The sequence below is a fragment of the Ictalurus punctatus genome, chromosome 14 (assembly GCF_001660625.3).
Source record: "Ictalurus punctatus breed USDA103 chromosome 14, Coco_2.0, whole genome shotgun sequence".
Lineage (NCBI taxonomy): Eukaryota > Metazoa > Chordata > Actinopteri > Siluriformes > Ictaluridae > Ictalurus > Ictalurus punctatus.
Window position 1 is genome coordinate 2,946,714 of NC_030429.2, and position 18,744 is coordinate 2,965,457.

Consider the following 18,744-nt stretch of genomic DNA (forward strand, 5'->3'; position numbering starts at 1 on the left):
CAGCGGTGCTAAAACATCATCAGAGTTTCACATAAGTCCTAAAAGTAGATAAAGAGAACCTGATTAAACAAAATGAGACAAAATTATTATACTTGGTCATTTATTTATTGAGGAAAATGATCCAGTATTTCATATCTGTGAGTGGTAAAAGTATGTGCACCTTTGTTTTCAGTATCTGGTGTGACCCCCTTGTGCAGCAATAACTGCAGATAAACATTTGTGGTATCTGTTGATCAGTCCTGCACATCGGCTCGGAGGAGTTTGATCTCGTTCCTCAGTACAGAACAGCTTCAGCTCTGGGATGTCGGTGGGTTTCTTCACATGAACTTCTTGCTTCAGGTCCTTCCACAACATTTCTACTGGATTAAGGTCAGAACTTTGACTTGGAAATTCCAAAACATTCACTTCATTCTTCTTTAACCGTTCTTTGGTAGAATGACTTGTGTGCTTAGGGTTGTCGTCTTGCTGCATGACTTTCTCTTCAGATTCAGTTCACAGACAGACGTCCTGACATTTTCCTTTAGTATTCGCTGGTATACTACAGAAATCATTGTCCAATCAATGATGGTGAGTCATACTGGCCCAGATGCACCAAAACAGGTTTAAACCACGATACCACCAGCACCATGTTTCACAGATGAGATAAGGTTGTTATGCTGGAATGCAGTGTTTTCCTTTCTCCAAACATAATCCTTCTCATTTAAACCAAAACTTCTACTTTGGTCTCATCTGTCCACAGAACATTTTTCCATTAGCCTTCTGTCTCATCCACGTGATCTTTAACTGCAGAAGGGCAGCAGTGTTCTTTTTGGAGAGCAGTGGCTTTCTCCTTGTAACCCTGCCACGCACACCAGTGTTGTTCAGTGTTCTCCTGATGGTGGACTCGTGAACATTAGCATTAGTCAATGTGAGAGAGGCCTTTAGTTGGGTAGAAGTTATCCTGGTTCCTCTGTGACCTCGTGGACTATTACACGTATTGCTCTTGGAGTGATCTTTGTTGGTCTCCGCTCCTGGGGAGGGGAACACTGGTCTTGAATTTCCTCCATTTGTACACAATCTGTCTGACTGTGGATCGGTGGAGTCCGAACTCTTTACAGATTGTTATGTAACCTTTTCCAGTCTGATGAGCTTCAACAACTCTTTCTCTGAGGTCTTCAGAAGTCTCCTTTGTTCATTCCATGATGCACTTCCACAAACATGTGTGAAGATCAGACTCTGATAGATCCCTGTTCTTTAATAAAACAGGCCTCTCACTCACTCACACCTGATCATCATCCCACTGATTACAAACACCTGACTCTAATCTCACCTTCAAATTAACTGCTAATCCCAAACGTTCACATACTTTTACCCCCACAGACATGTAATACTGGATCCTTCTCCTTGATAAATAAATGACCAAGTATAATATTTTTCTCTCGTTTGTTTAAGTGGGTTCTCTTTGTCTAAGTTTATGACTTGTGTGAAAATCTGATGATATTTAAGTCATATTTAAGCAGAAATGTAGATTGTATTATACACGGTGTGGAAGGAGGAAAGTCCCCTGCTGTAAACATCAGCAGACAAAAACAGTCCTCATCCACAGGCTTCTGTATTCTCCAGGGGGAGAAAGAGAATACTAATACATGAACTGAGTATGAAAAACAAACAAAGACCTCACAGCCTTTAATTGCAGTAAAGGGGGAAAGTGGGGAGGGAACTGGGGTGTTTTTCTTCTTATCTCTGCACCATACAGCACTCCTACTCCAAATGGTCAGCTGAAGATTACGGAACTGCGTGACTTTAAAGCGTTATAACCCCCCACCCCCACCACACACACACACACACACACACACACACAATTAGGATGTGAAACCTGTATAATATGCCATGACATTTCGCTCACACAATTCGTGCTGAAATATCCTCCAGGTGTTAGAACGTGTCTGGCGTTTGATATTTGCTTGTTTGTTTGTTTGTTTATTATTGTTGTTGTTGAAATCTCTACTCAGCCGGCTCTAGACTTATCTACAGGCTAGCTTAGCCACTTAGCTTACACTTCAAAGAAAATAGGGCCACGCAAGATCCAGCCTAAAAGCCTGCGTGTTGAAATATCCTCATCATGTCCGCTTTGTGTAGATGACGACGCGCACATCTGTTTACTCGGATCATTTAAACAGAAAGGAAATCGCTGAGAATTATTCAAACACAGCCTCTTACCTTGATGTGAGGAAGTGAGCGCCATGATGACTTCTGAAATGAACACGATTCCACTAGCGAGGAGGTATGGCAACGCCCTCTACCAAACCAACCAATCATAAGAGAAGACAGCTGTCAAACAAGTCACGCCCCTTCATCTCGTGACGTCACGACGCGCGACGGAAGTACAACGGGGGAAAGAACTCACGCTTGTGAAACCTTTAACGTTATGCCTTATTTTATTTTATTTCAAAAACATGGAGGCGGTCGGTCGTCGATAGGGTTTTTATCTTTTTAAAAAATAATACAGCTTTTAATTGTATTTTATTTTTTAAATCATGATGATCAGTAGTTAGGTATACGGGAGGCGGAAATGATGGCAAGCTAAGCTGGTAAGTTGATGTTGTGTTTAAGAGAGAGGTCATGAGACTTGTCATGATGTTCCTAACGCAGAAGACCCAGCTGGGTTTCTGTTTTTAATGACCTTCCATGCGTTCTCGTGTGGAGTATTTCAGCACAGGACATAAATGTCGAAATGACACACACACACACACACACACAAAAGGTGAAGAAGGTAGAGAAAAGGGTTGGAGCTCTGTGTCCTGTACATGTGAGGCTCATGATGGAGGAGGAGGAGGAGGTCACACATTCCATTCCATGTTTCATTATCTGTTCATAGTATCATACTTTAATATTGAAATTCATTTAAATTGCATAAATATTTACAACATTATGTGTATATTTAACTATTCACAACATCCACATGTTCTAAAACCTTTTAATTTGTTTAAAAAAAAACGCCTGTGTAAATATACTACACTGTCTGGCCAAAAGTATGTGGACACCTGACCATCACACTTCTATGTCCTTGCTGAACGTCTCTTTCCAGATTTATTCCCTTCTTTGCTGTTATAATAAGCTCTGCTCTTCTTTACAGTAGATTTTTTACAAGAGCGTTAGTGAGGTCAAAGAATTACTGATGTTGGGATGATGAGGAGGAGGTCTGGCGTGCAGTCAGTGTTCCAGTTCATCCCAAAGGTGTTTAGATCTAGGGGTTGAGGTCAGGACACTCGAGTTCTTCCACTCCAACCTTCACACACCACGTCTTCATGGAGCTCGTGTTGGGTCACGCTGGAACAGGTTTGGGCCTCTTAGTTCCGGTGAAGGCAGATTGTAAAGCTACAGCATACAAAGACATTCTGTACAGCTGTGTGCTTTCAACTTCATGGCAACGATTTAAGGAAGAACAGAAAATGAGTGTGATGGTCATCCACAGACTTTTGGCCATATCGTGTGTCTAAAGGTAGTTGTATAGTTTAAGTCAGTTGCATTGCCCTTTGAACACGCTGATGGTCTGTGAAACACACCTCACACACATATCACTCTGGTGGGCAAATGTCATTTCAAGACCTTTGATCTATAGACACAACAGCAGGCGCTGAACTCTTTTGCTGAACTCTACACATCTGGTGACTTGTTTTAAGGAATCCTCTCTGGCTGCGAAGAAGGGGCTAAATGAGATTTTGTCAAAGATGCTTCCTGATATGCTTTTACTCTGACCTGTTCCTGTTCTTCGTGCCTCTGTAGGTTGATGGGCAGGTGCGGCGCAGGGCCTGTCCCATGAAGTTTGCCGTCAGCTGGAACGATGCAGCAGAAACGAAACATCCGGATCATAGAATGGGAAGACCTGGACAAGAGGAAGTTCTATTCCCTCGGCGTGTTCATGACTTTAACCACACGCATCACCGTCTACCCCTTCACCCTGATCCGAACCCGGCTGCAGGTCCAGAAGGGGAAGTCACTCTACAGCGGCACATTTGACGCCTTCTGTAAGATCCTTAAAGCTGAAGGCGTGCGGGGATTGTACCGGGGCTTCATGGTTAACTCCTTCACGCTGATCTCAGGTCAAGCCTACATTACCACCTATGAGCTGGTTAGGAAGTATGTCTCTCAGTATTCCTCCAGTAACACCGTCAAGTCTCTGGTGGCCGGTGGCTGTGCCTCGCTGGTGGCCCAGAGCATCACCGTGCCCATCGACATGGTCTCCCAGCAGCTCATGATGCAAGGCCAGGGGGAACATCTCACACGCTTTAAGCTCAAGAATAAGATGGACGTCGCCACATCTAAGCACAGAGTGACTTTTGGGCAGACCCGAGACATTACCGTGCAGATTTTTGCTGCAGACGGTTTTCGGGGTTTTTACCGTGGCTATGTGGCATCTCTTCTCACCTACATCCCTAACAGTGCAGTGTGGTGGCCTTTTTATCACTTTTATGCAGGTGCTCTTATGTCTTACTGTCCTCATGGACATGCTTCCTCTGCTATTACACACACCCCTCTCTGCTTCTGTGCCTTTCATCCATGTTATCCATCATAACACAATGTATTGATATACACTTATTTAGTAGAGTGATGATGTATATTTGTTTTAAACTCAGAAACAGAGCAGGGCACCTCAAGTGCGCATGTTGTAGCATGTTGAGCTGAGCTACAGGATCCTCTGCTTGTTTTGGTTCTGTGGCTTGATGGTGGTAGTCGTGTAATCCAGTTCGTTCTCACACGCTGAGATGCTGTGCATTTACACAGCAGGATTTCAGCCTTATGACGGATTCGTTCTGGTCTCCCGTTTCTGTGCAAGGAGTGGAGATGTCCTGGTGTGTTTAGTGTAATTATTCCTGTGTGTTTTGGCTTTTAACTGCTGAAGAAGAGAATCTGAATAACAGCCAGAATAACAACCAAAAACATCAGCTTCTGTTAAAGATTATAGGTTATTTTAGGTTATTTATACCACATCATCATTCATTCATTCATTCAATTATCTCCAAGTAACTGCTTTATCCTTGTCAGGGTCATGCTGGATCTGGAGTAGAGGTGTTATAGGACTTTTATTAATCCCATTTCTCATTATTCATTTAAACCGTAGCAACACTGACCGGGATTACTGAAGATGAATGCATGAACCCGACCCAATACGCTCCCATGATCTTACACTCCTGTGTTAATGAGCACAGCTTCTTTCTTTTTTTTAATCCCCTGAGCTTCATGTGACTGCCGGAGATTGAAAAAGGTCCTGTGACTTTTATGTTCCATGGGATCTCCAAATCCGATCCAGAACCTATACCAGGAATTCTGGGACGCAGAATCCTGTGAAATTCTGACAGGAAAACAGAGGAGGATTTATACCGTTATCATGCACATTTAAACAACAGACTAGTCATTAGGTCGTGTTCATAACCCCAGTTCATAACATCAGTAGTTTTATTATTTTGATAGTACAGCACTGGGTACAGCTGTTCTTGCCCTTTTTATGACTTTTCTATCAAGTCAAGTTACCACCTGACTTAAAAAAAAAAAAAAAGTACAGAAATGTGGTTCGGGTTTGTGGTTAGAGTTTGTGTGATATATAATCAGTTACCAAGTTTCAACAAGTCACGACATCTGCGTTCCTTCGGAAAACAGAAGACCCCTTTTTGAATTTCTGTGTGACGTGTAGATTAATGCAGTGTGTGTTGTGTGCTGAAACAGAGCAGCTGTCGCGACTGGCCCCGTCCAACTGCCCTCACCTCCTCCTGCAGGCCGTGGCCGGGCCTATGGCTGCTGCCACCGCCTCCACCCTCACCAACCCCATGGACGTAGTGAGAGCCAGAGTGCAGGTAAACACACCGCCCGTTTGGGAGCTGCACAGAGCAGTGATTTTTTATCCCCTAGAGAGAAATAAGACTTTATAAGACAATAAGCCATTGTGCATGCGCTCCTATGGGAAGCAGCTGCTTTTAAATCATACTGCAATTCCAAAGAAGGTCAATTTTTTTCAGAGAAGTGCCAAGTGATGCATCCCAGTCAATCTGGTCCAGTGAGGAAAAACAAACTTGAAGGACAAAGTGCCGGTGAAAAAAAATAAAATAAAAGACTCCTGTGAGAAATTATAAGAGATTTTCTTGCCAAATTTCCAACATTTCAATATAACTAAAAATAACAACTTGACTAATTTTGTTGCCTTCACCGGTACGCTATGTGCCGTCCCACTTTATGTGTGGCAACACACAGAGTCGCACCAGCAGCTCCTCTTCTTGTGAAGACAAAGCAAAGGCAAACGGCTTCCTCATCACCAGAGTTACACCAAGCATTATTCAATCTTTATTACTTGTAATACTTAATCTAGCCAGCAAGCTGGGCTAGTTACAGTTGAGGCCAAAAGTTTAGCTACACCAAGGCTAAAGACATTCGGTTTTTTACAGCTCCACACATTTCATGTTCCGTACGTTTTCCGTGTTGAGTCGAGTAGAGCGTCTACTTTATTCCTGTCAGCGGTCATTTCAAAACAATCGATTTGAGACTGATTTATTTTGGCTTCAGGTCACAATATCAGAATTCAAGTGGGTCAAATGTTTCCATACACCAAGTTCACTGTCTCCGGCGCATGGTGTCTTAGTGGTGATCACGTTCGCCTCACGCCTCCAGGGTCGGGGGTTCGAGTCCCACCGTGGCCCTGTGTGTGTGTGGAGTTTGCATGTTCTCCCCGTGCTGTGGGGGTTTCCTCCGGGTACTCCGGTTTCCTCCCCCAGTCCAAACACATGCATGGTAGGCTGATTGGCGAGTCTGAAGTGTCTGTAGTGTATGAATGGGTGTGTGAGTGTGTATGTGAGTGTGCCCTGCGATGGACTGGCACCCTGTCTGGGGTGTATCCCGCCTTGTGTCCGATGCTCCCTGGGATAGGTTCCAGGTTCCCCGTGACCCTGAGAAGGAGTAAGCGGTAGAAGATGGATGGTTCACTGTCTCTTTAAACACTTGGAAGATTCCAGAAATTGATGTAATGACTTTGAGAAGCTTCTGATTGGTCAATTATCATAATTAGGAGTTAACCTGTGGAAGAGCACCTGTGACTGTATATAAGGACCTACCTTTAGAGCCAGTGCCTTTTTTGCCTTGATGTGTACCATGGGAAAATCCAAGCACCTTTCCAAGACCTCGAAAACAAAACTGTGGCCCTCCACAAGCCCCAGTTCTTCCTCAGAAGCAATTTCTAAACAACTGAACAGCTGTACAAATAACTACATGCAAATATAAAACTCTTGGGCCCACCCAGACACTGCATCAGGAAAGTGGCACAAACTTGAGTGTGAAAGGTTCAACTGAACCCCAAGACAACAACAAAGGAACTGGTGAAGGAGTTGAAGGCATCGCATACTAAAGCATGTACATCCACCATTAATAGAGTCTTATATCATCATGGCCTGACTGGCTGTTGCACAAGGAGGAAGTCGCTACTCCAAGACTGGCATAAAAAAATCCACACTGAAGTTTGTGGATGATCACCAGCATTATGGAGGAGTGTTCTCTGGTCAGATGAAGCAAGAATAGAGCTGTTCAGCCATAATGATCAGCGCTATGTATGGAGGAAAAATGGTGAGGCTTTTAATGTTAAGAACACCATCCTGACTGTGAAGCATGGTGGTGGCAGCATCATGCTATGGGCTTGTTTTGCTGTAAAAGGGACTGTTGCACTTCAGAAAATCGATGTCATCATGCGGAAGGAGTATTCTGTAGAAATACTGAAGCAACACCTCAAGACATCAAAGACAACGTAAAAATTTGGTCACGACGGAGTCTTCCAGCAGGACAACGATCCCGTGTAAGCCTCCAGAGTTGTCACAAAACGGTTTAAGGACAACAAAGTGAACGTTTTGAGTGGCCATCACAAAGCCCTGACCTGAATCCAATAGAAAATTTGTGGACTGAACCGAGACAGTGTGTCTGAGCGAGGAGACCCACAAACCTGACTGAGTTACACTAGTTCTGTCAGGAGGAAACGGGCAAAAATTCCAGCAAAGTATTTTGAGAAGCAACAACAACGACACCAAATACTAACAAAGTGTATGTAAACATTTAACCAACTGAAAATCTGATCTAGTAAAATAGCTGAACTAAATGAGTCTCAAGGTTATTATTTAGAAATAATCTCTTATGGAAATAAAGTAGATGCCCTTACTGACATGGAGAGTGTAACATGTAGCATGAAATGTGAGGAGTTTTGAGCCTAGGTGTATGTAAACCTTTGGCCTCATCTGTAGTTAGCTGACATTAGCTAGGGCTAATGATGATGATGTTAGATGATGATGTCGTTACAGCGTGCATGTCACATGAGCTGCTTTTATTTATATCAGAGCAAAAGGAGCTATGCCATTTTGTTCTGTAAAAAAATTCCAATTGCGAAAGCATGCTGGACGTCCTCTTTATGGCAGCACAGGGAGCATCAGCAAGTTTCAGTTCTTACACGGTTCTGGAGTCGCACCAAAAACATCAGCTTCTACCCAAATAGAGTCGATTTTGTTCTGTAGCGCTCTCTCTTCATGATGAATCACCTTTTTTGTTTCCGGTTTACTTCTTTCCCAGTCAATAATCTGACCCGGCTTTCTGATGTTGCCAGGACGTGCCTTACATTTAAAGTTAGCCTTTTGGTCTCAACTCTAATTCAGCAACTCTCAAGACATTCAGCAACAGTGTACGGTCCAGCTTTGCTTCGCACCCTGAGAGGCTCAGTAATCAGTGATCTTATGTCACTCCCGTCAGACTGGATTTATTTCCTCAGAGGTTCATCTTTCACCCAAATTTATGTAACTTGCATTTGAATAGTCGTATGAACCACATTGAAGTCTTCAACTTTAATTTGTTCGTTAGTTTTATTCGTACTTCGTTGCAATATCTCTGTCGCTGTGAGCATGCAAAATCAAATTCATCATACAGTAGATATAAGTCTACACACCCCTGAAAACAAGATAAAAGCATGTCAGATCTTTTTCCACCTTTAGTGCGATATAGCAACCAACAGAATAAAAGTGAATAAAAAAAAATGTTTTCAGAAAAAAAAGAAACAGGAAAACCTTGCAGTAACCTGGTTACACACTAATACTTTGTAATAAAGCACTCTGTGGTTTTGGGAGTCTTGATTTGGTGATTTTTATTCCACTATTCCTTGCAAAAATGCTCTAGTTCGATCACCTTGTGAGGGGATCTCCTGTGCACAAAAGTCATTCCTCAGGTTTTTGATGGGCTTTAGATCTGGGCTCTGTGACGTTCCAAAACATTGATCTTGTTCTTCTGAAGCCGTCCCTTTGCTGACACAGGATTTCTGTTTCGGGTCATTATCGTGCTTGAAAGTGAATTCTTTTTTTCATCTTCAGCTGTCTAACAGAGGCCTGCAGGTTTTGTGTCAAAATAGATTGGTATTGCAGCTATTCATGATTCCTTCTATGTTGAATAGAGCCTCAGTCCCAGCTGAAGAGAAGCAGCTCCACGGCATGATACCACCACAGTCATGCTTCACTGTGGGTATGGTGTTTTTTGGGGGAGGGGTTTTTCGATTGTTTTTGCACCAAACATATCTTTTAGAATTGCCACGTAGTTTGGGGTGATTTTCGTTTTTGTGATTTATTTATTTATTTATTTTTTGTGAGAAAGGGCTTCCACCTAGCCACCTGACCCCAAAATCCAGTTGTGAAGAATACAAGAGATAATTAAAGGAGCAACTCCTTTAGGTTGCTGTATGGCTCTTGGCAGCCTTTCTGATAATATTTAGAGGGACGTCCTGTTCTTGATGATGTCACTGTGCTGCCCTATTTCTCCACTTGTTGATGACGGCCTTCATGGTGTTCCATGGTGCATCTAATGTTGTGGAAATTCTTTTGTCTCCCTCTCCTGATCGATACATTAACACAACGAGATACTGTACAGTATCTCACAAAAGTGAGTACACCCCTCACATTTTTGTAAATATTTGATGATATCTTTTCATGTGACAACACTGAAGAAATGACACTGTGCTACAATGTAAAGTAGTGAGTGTACAGCTTGTGAAACAGTGTAAATTTGCTGTCCCCTCATTGTTGCTATTGGGCCCAAAGTGTCAGTATTTTGTGTGGCCACCATTATTTTCCAGCACTGCCTTAACCCTCTTGGGCATGGAGTTCACCAGAGCTTCACAGGTTGCCACTGGAGTCCTCTTCCACTCCTCCATGACGACATCACGGAGCTGGTGGATGTTAGAGACCTTGTGCTCCTCCACCTTCCGTTTGAGGACGCCCAACAGATGCTCAATAGGGTTTAGTCCATCACCTTCACCCTCAGCTTCTTTAGCAAGGCAGTGGTTGTCTTGGAGGTGTGTTTGGGGTCGTTATCATGCTGGAATACTGCCCTGTGGCCCAGTCTCCGAAGGGAGGGGATCATGCTCTGCTTCAGTATGTCACAGTACATGTTGGCACTCATGGTTCCCTCAATGAACTGTAGCTCCCCAGTGCCGGCAGCACTCATGCAGCCCCAGACCATGACACTCCCACCACCATGCTTGACTGTAGAAGACACACTTGTCTTTGTACTCCTCACCTGGTTGCCCCACACACGCTTGACGGCATCTGAACCAAATAAGTTTATCTTGGTCTCGTCAGACCACAGGACATGGTTCCAGTAATCCATGTCCTTAGTCTGCTTGTCTTCAGCAAACTGTTTGCGGGCTTTCTTGTGCATCATCTTTAGAAGAGGCTTCCTTCTGGGACGACAGCCATGCAGACCAATTCGATGCAGTGTGTGGCGTATGGTCTGACCACTGACAGGCTGACCCCCGACCCCTTCAACCTCTGCAGCAATGCTGGCAGCACTCATACGTCTATTTCCCAAACACAACCTCTGGATATGACGCTGAGCACGTGCACTCAACTTCTTTGGTCGACCATGGCGAGGCCTGTTCTGAGTGGAACCTGTCCTGTTAAACCGCTGTAAGGTTTTGGACACCGTGCTGCAGCTCAGTGTCAGGGTCTTGACAATCTACTTATAGCCTAGGCCATCTTTATGTAGAGCAAAGAGTTCTCTCAGAGAGTTCTCTGCCATGAGGTGCCATGTTGAACTTCCAGTGACCAGTATGAGGGAGTGTGAGAGCGATGACACCAAATTTAACACACCTGCTCCCCATTCACAAGTCACATGACACCAGGGAGGGAAAATGACTAATTGGGCACAATTTGGACATTTTCACTTAGGGGTGTACTCACTTTTGTTGCCAGCGGTTTAGACATTAATGGCTGTGTGTAGAGTTATTTTGAGGGGACGGCAAATTTACACTGTTACACAAGCTGTACACTCACTACTTTACATTGTAGCACAGTGTCATTTCTTCAGTGTTGTCACATGAAAAGATATCATCAAATATTTACAAACATGTGAGGGGTGTACTCACTTTTGTGAGATACTGTACATGTTTTGTAAGCTCTTTGTGGACAATGTCTTCAGCAGTCAGATAAAACCAAGAAGATGTCAAGAAAATCCTACAGGATCAGAGTCATGTCATTGATGATGGGTGTACAATAATTACTTTTGAACATGTATGAATGTGATTAGCTCATTCCGAGCACAGTCACACGCACCATTATAAAAGTGTGCACACTTATGCATCCAGTTTATTTGTAGGTTTTTTTATTTGTCTTTTTTTCCACTTGAATTTTGTTGGCTGCCGTGTCACGTTAAAAGTGGGGAAAAAAGATCTGATGTGATTTTATCCTGGTTTCTTTTTTTACATCACAAAAAACCTCAACTCCAACAGGGGTGTGTAGACTTTTTAATTTTATTGTTATAAATATCCACTGGATATGTTGGCTTGTATATAAATCCTTTTTTCCCTCATTACAAGGTGGAAGGCCGTTCGTCAGTGATTGAAACATTTAACCAGCTCATGGCTGAGGAGGGCATGTGGGGCCTGACCAAGGGCCTCTCCGCTCGCATCATCTCCTCCTTGCCCACCTCCATCCTCATCGTCATCGGCTATGAGACGCTGAAGAGACTCAGCCTGCGGCCTGAGCTCGTCCACACCAGGCAATGGTGAAAAGCAGGGTGCGGTCCAGGACACACACACAAGGCCAACCCAAGCTGTGTGGGCTTTCCTGCCTTTTAACGTTGCCTTTTTAATATTTTAGCAGGTGATCGATATTATATTAGTTATAGTATATTTAGTGTATAGTAGTATATAGTATATTTTGTAAAATGTCACACACAGCTTCAGTAAAGTGTTATGAGCTATCCTGAATGTTAATATTTGATGTTTGGTGCCAAAATGTCAAGAAACGAATGCAAATCGAATCACAGCACACACACACACCGAAGCAGAGTTGTGTAATCGTACAGGCTGAATTAAGCCTAATCTTTGTGTAAAGCGTACACATCGAACAGGCCTTGATTAAAAAAAATTAATTCCAACTTCTGCTAAACACGTTTGTAGAACGAAATGTAAAGTTGGGACGAGCGCAACCGATGGCTGTTCATCAGCTCTGGCCCGGATTTCAAAATGCTAATACTGACCAGGAACCATCCCTCGGGTGGTGCTCAGCGATACAAGCACTAACGATGTTACTTGATAAACACACCAAGCCCGGACAGATTAAATCTACACGCTTGAGTGAACTGATTTCCTTTTGTTTTTAAAACCCCTCAGAGAGACACTGATATTTTCCACAGCATTTACGCTGCATGCGTGTTGTTTATCTTTATCTTTGTGTGTGTTCGGTTTCATAGTGAATCGTGGAGGTGTTCTTTTGGAAAGTATGATTCCTAGTGAAGTTTTAATCCCTGAGAAATATTTCTTAAAAATCACTCGAGCCTGTCATCTGAATCAGATGGGAATCATAAACAGATATGATGATCACGGTGAATGTATGTTTAGTCATGAATATGTGGTGAAACTGTTGACATGGTCTCCTTCAGTCCTTTTCGTGTTGTCTGCTCACAATTACCTTTTTTTTTTTCCTGCACACAAACACCGCTTGTATTGTAGGTAAAAAAAGTTGACGTGGGTGTGGATAAAGTTTTAGACCTATCCTTATGTAGGATAAATTGATTCCTTCTATAATGCTTAAGTGTATAAACCTGTGTGTGTGATTAAACAAACAATGGCTAATTCCTACAAACATCTTGTTGTGATGAGGATTTATATTTACAGATAGATAGACAGACATATACATAGAGCAAGAGGTCTCGGTGTCTGTAGTGTGATTTGATGTCACTAATTTAAGATTTGTGAAGATAAGATCTGTTTATATTGCAGTTCTCCTTGCATAGAAGGACGAGCAGAGTAGACCTGCACGTGGCAGACGTATAAAATACAACACTGAAGAGGTTTAAAAACGTGTACAAGCCCTCATACGCTTCAGTTCTGCTCTGGATGGCATGTGTGGTAAAGTGCAGCAGAGAGTCTGATACCTGTAGACCTGTAGATCTCAATATTGTGTCGCTGAGTTGCGGAGACAAAAAACACTATAAAAAGTATTTATAAAATTCTTTTTTTATTTTTTTTTTATTGTTTTGACAAATGGAGAACATTTCAGGAGACGATGACATACAGATGAAAAACAGACCTCACGGCCATGTTATTACCTGCTCATGTGATGTGTCGGATAGTTACAGATGCAGATTAAAGGCTTTATTTAATATCAAACCACCAAAACAGGAGAAACCCTTTGGAGGAAATCTGGTATCAGCAGGGACTGTATGGATCTCTTTGGACGAAGAGTGCGGATCGATTAAAAGTTCTGGCGTGACATATCAGATTTACTCGTGTCCTGTCGGGTGTGAGAACGGTGAAACATGCTTCACATGGGACAGTCGTAAATGTGGATGGCTCTGTCGTCTCCAGCCGAAATGATCTTCGAGCCGGTGCTGTTGTACTTCACGCTCCATACCTACAAATGCATTTAAGAGTTTCAGTTTTCTGCAATTCAAAACAAAACAAAACGTAAAACCGTTGAATAAACGAACGGGCGCGTCGCTGCTAACCCACACTTTACTAGATCACATGCAGGGCAACTTTCAGCTACACAAGTGCAAACCTTCAGCATTGGTCATGAACAGGGATGATTACACCTCCAGCTAGAAGATTTTTTATTTAAATACATAAAATGCACCCATGTCACACTGTCCTATGATTATTTTTGAATTTCAACAAAGAACTGCCACTGTAATCATAAAGACTGTCCTGTTTTCATCTCAACATTCTTCCTGAACACACTGACACTGTGCGTTCAAGTCCTCCTGGGAAGTCGTAACTACGACATCAGGTGCGTTCGAGTCACTTTGCTCGGAGCGAAATGGCGGTGTACCTTCTCTTAATTGACTACAAAAAAAAAAAAAAAAAATACAGCAACGTTTTTAAAACCTGCTTCTAGAAAATGAACAACAAGGAATGTGCATCGGGTTCGTTTTGATATTTTAAATCAATTTGTGAAGCCACTGTAAACTTTATCGTTACATATGTCGTAATTACACAGTGCTATCGTATTTTTGGAGGCAATTAGCTTTCAACAAATTTACCGTCGACTACAGACGTCACATCCACTGATTCCACCATGTTATCTTATTCAGACTCACAACTCAAACTCAGGGCTCATAATAATAATAATAATCCAGTGTTTCCCACTCATGATTACAACTTTGTGGTGGCGTTCATATGCGTTCAACTTCATAAATATGATCTTTCCGACATGACTCGAACGCACCATTAGTACTGGTTTCTTTCCAGGTCCATCACAGGGAGTTCACAAGGAATCGACGTCTCCATCTTGATTCCTGTGAAGCTGCTCTGTGACGGTGTCTAATGTCAAAAGCGCTATACGAATAGAACAAAAAACTGCTCTCGAGTTGCCTGTGTACAAATACCGACTTGAGCCAAGACTGTTCATCACTGACTTCCGATTACAGAGGGTTAAAACATATGCAGTAATAAAACCTGAACTGTATTACAGCTACATGGGCTTCTTGGAGAAATAAAGATCTGAATAATAATAATCTGGTGTAAAGGTACTAGTGATAGTGTGAAATAAAAGGCAGGTGGTCCTCTGAGCTGTTAGTGAATTCGTTGGAAATTTAGTTGATAAGTGTGTGTGTGTGTGTGTGTGTAAGTGAAATGACTCGGCTCAAAGCCAGACAGCTCTCAGTTGAATAAAAGAAACAGGAGATGTAAGATGCACCTGGTCCTGATGGTCAAAGAAAGTGTTCACGCACGCCCTGGTGCTTGCCTCCCACACCTTCACACTCTTATCTGACGAGCTGCAGACAACAACGACAAAAGCTTCATTATACGGTTCAGGGTTGTTTTTTTAAATTACATTTTGAAAGGTATTTCGATGATTTACCTGGAGACAAAATGTGTGTTATCAGGTGAAAAGGCAACGCTGAGCACCCAAGACGCATGGCCACTCAGAGTACCTGCCAGGTTAGCATGCTGTCTGTAACACACACACACACACACACACACACACACACACACACACACACACCTCAATTAGCTACACAACTATTACACAGCCAGGATAAGCAGCAGTGTTACGTTACATTACACTACACTGTCTGTCTCTCTGCAAGAAACATTTTGGCAAAAAATAATAATAATCAAGAACAAACTCCAGCACATTTGTCACATGACACATGCGTTATAAGAGGGCTGTAATCCCACAGTTCCACTTACACGTCATAAATCTTGATGTAGCCGTCATCGGAGGCTGTGACTAAGAGCTGAGAGTCGGGAGAGAATGTGAGAGAGCGGATGGGCATGGCGTGGCCTGCAGAGAGAACACACACAAATCATTTCTAGAAGACAGCCTCTATTCAAATATCTTTGTAGCCAAGGTAGAGTTGATAAACCTCAAACATCTCCATGTGCTCTCCCCACACACACACACACTCTAGAGGGAACACCAAACATATACAGTCAGGTCCATAAGTATTTGAACAGTGTCAATTTGTCATGTTTGCCTCTGTACACCACCACAGTGGACTTGAATTGAAGTGAGCAAGATGAAGTGTAGATTTTCAGCTTTAATTCAAGGGGATTAACAAAAATATTGCCTTAACCGTTTAACCTGCTACTTCCATCAGCAGTCACATCAATAAACACCAGTGATCCTGTTTCACTGGCAGCCATACACGCGTCCATGCCATAACACTTCCTCCACATGTTTGCCAGATGATGTGGTAAGCTTTGGATCCCTTCTCCATACTCTTCTCTTCCCATCATTCTGGTACAACTTAATCTTGCATTAGAACTGTGCCGGCTTTTTTTTAGTCCAATCTGCCTTTCTGTTCTTGAGTGTTACCAGTGGTTTGCATCTTGCAGTAAACCGTTTGTATTTACATTCGTGAAGGCATCTCCTGATTGTAGCCTTTGACAATGATACTCCTACCTTCTCCAGAGTGCTCTTGAGTTGGCTAGATGTTGTGAAGGGGTTTTTCTTCACCAAGAAAGAAAACTCTGCGATCATCCACTTTAGTTGTCTTTCGTGGTTTTCCAGGTCTTTTGGTGTTGCTGAGCTCGCCAATGAATTCCTTCTTTTTAAGCATGTACCAAATTGTTGATTTGGCTACTCCTATCGTTCTTATAGTTGTTTTGTTTCCTCAGCCTAATGATGGCCTCCTTCACTTGCATCGACACCTCTTTGGGCTGCATTATTAAGTGTTCTCATAAACAGCTTCCCATAGTAATTCAACGCTTGGAATCAACTCCAGACCTTTTATCTCCTTCGTTTCTCATGAAATAACGAGGAATCAGGCCGTACCTGTCCAATTACTTTTGATCCTGTGAAAATGGAGGGACTCTGTAAAAAGTGGCTCCAATTCCTAAACGGTTAATGCAATATTTTTGTTGAACCCCTTGAAGTAAAGCGGAGCGTCTACACTTCGATCACATTTGGATTACTTCGTTTCAAATCCATTGTGGTGGTGTACAGAGGGAAAATGACAAAAATTGTGTTGCTGCCGCCCAAATACTTATGGACCCGAATGTAGCGTGTAATTATTAACATGAGTTTAACGCAGCATAGGTTTTACAGGAATAATGACCGCAGAAAATATTTGGGGTTGGTGAAAAAAACATTCAGTAGGGCTGGTCGGTGTATAAAGCATGTAGATATACTCTGAATAATGAATAGGAAGCTAGACAGGATGTGGCCTAACTTTTTTTTTTTTTTTTTTAATTGAGCAAATGTCTTTGCCAGCGAACACTGCTGTAAATAAAAACAAATGAATGCTTGTGGGTTTGTGATAAAATGGCAATACTGCCTCTTTGCAGAGGAAATGTTTTACAGACCATCATTTACACAACATATAGACAAAAGTATGTGGACACTTGACCATCACACCCATATATGCTTCTTCCAGAAACTGTATGCTGTAGCTTTACTATTTCCTTTCACTGGATCTAAGAGGCCCCAAACCTGTTCCAGCATCACAATGTTCATGTGCACAAAGTCACACATGGTTTGCCAAATTTTCTCGCCAGACTTCAGAGCATTAGTGCGATCAGGCACTGAACACAAATCCCCACAGCCACGCTCCAAAATCTAGTGGAAAGCCTTCTCAGAAGAGTGGAGGCTATCATAACTGCATCAGAGGGACTAACGGAATGGGATATTCAGAAAGCACTCGTGGGTGTGATGGTCAGGTTATACAGTGTACGAAAGATATAGTGCAGTGCTAATGTTAATGCTAATCTGTAGGAGTATAAACATTTTCAAATGTGTTCCTATATATAAAATATTTTATCTAATTGTAAATGAAAAAAAATTTCAAAGACAACAGACATCTTGGTTAATTTACTTGTTTGTAATACAACATGGATATGTTTAGCTCCTCTAGTTCCCTTTGTAAACAATTCTGATCTAAACATCACCGTGGTCATTATCAGTCATACTCCGGTATCATTGTACCTTCCAGTGTGTGGAGGAGTTTCCCAGTTGCAATGTCGAAGATGTTAATGATTCCATCGATGGCACCGCTGGCTAAGTACTTTCCATCTGGGCTCTGAGAGATGACAGGACGAGAGAGAGACAGATCACACAGACATCGGAGGTTTTATTTAGGAGGCACCATTTACTCCGCTTTTTAACCGGAACTCATCTTTAGCCGAGATGATAAATGGTTGTTTAGAGAATTAAGGCTGCACAAGAAACTGCTGCTTGTCCTGGGGGTGGGGCTTATGTCATTCCCACACATCACTCTGTGCTGGTCTAACACGTTCTACCTGTAACTACTGACAGATTACTGAAAATTCAGGATTGTAAATTTAGGATTGTAAGATTGTAAAATTCAGGCATAGTTTTAGAGGCCATAATCTTTAATTACTTTCCAGGTCAAGCTTTTCTTTTTTTTTTCTTTGATCATCCTCTGGGGATGATCCGTCGACTTCAGGGTTTTATGATTTACTTTAAACAACTCATTAATATCACGCTTGAAACCTCATCTATTATAACCAACATATTTCATGCATGTAATGATGGAAGGTCTTACATAGGCGATGCTGAGAATGAATTTCCCTCTGGTGTCCAGGGAGTATTCTTTCTTCCCACTCTCAATGCCAAAGATGTTCACCTTGCCAAGATGGCTGCCTGTGGCGATGTATTTGGAGTCGGGGGAGAACGCTACAGTCCAGGCATCGACTAAGACGGAAAAATGAGAAGCATAAAAGTCTCATGTTTATCAAAAAAATTTAAGGAAAGTAAGAAATATCAGTATATTCCACTAAAACAAGAAAGTAGAAGT

General features: G+C 42.4%; 3 protein-coding genes across 4 annotated transcripts in view; 1 reads left to right on the plus strand and 2 right to left on the minus strand.

Annotated features, from left to right (window-relative positions):
- Nucleotides 1–2,274, minus strand: part of ireb2 (iron-responsive element binding protein 2) — a 35,858-nt gene extending 33,584 nt beyond the window's left edge. Inside the window, exon 1 of the mRNA XM_017485423.3 lies at nt 2,200–2,274. Coding sequence (XP_017340912.1) covers nt 2,200–2,224 — 25 coding nt within the window. The 5' untranslated portion in view covers nt 2,225–2,274. The remainder of the gene's footprint in view (nt 1–2,199) is intronic.
- Nucleotides 1,833–13,124, plus strand: slc25a44a (solute carrier family 25 member 44a). The gene is made up of 4 exons (XM_017485425.3): nt 1,833–2,570; nt 3,766–4,457; nt 5,704–5,831; nt 11,855–13,124. Exons 2-4 carry the CDS (start codon nt 3,824–3,826, stop codon nt 12,044–12,046), a joined length of 954 nt encoding a protein of 317 aa, XP_017340914.1. The 5' UTR covers nt 1,833–2,570; nt 3,766–3,823; the 3' UTR covers nt 12,047–13,124.
- Nucleotides 13,125–13,479: 355 nt separating this feature from the next.
- skic8 (SKI8 subunit of superkiller complex) overlaps nt 13,480–18,744 on the minus strand; it is a 32,919-nt gene continuing 27,654 nt past the window's right edge. The window contains exons 7-12 of one of the 2 annotated variants that reach the window (XM_053685475.1): nt 18,493–18,641; nt 17,913–18,006; nt 15,677–15,770; nt 15,345–15,437; nt 15,180–15,258; nt 13,480–13,895 (exon numbers count right to left, since the gene is read on the minus strand). In XM_053685475.1, the coding sequence (XP_053541450.1) occupies nt 13,806–13,895; nt 15,180–15,258; nt 15,345–15,437; nt 15,677–15,770; nt 17,913–18,006; nt 18,493–18,641 (599 nt within the window). In that variant the 3' untranslated portion in view covers nt 13,480–13,805. 2 annotated transcript variants of the gene reach the window in all.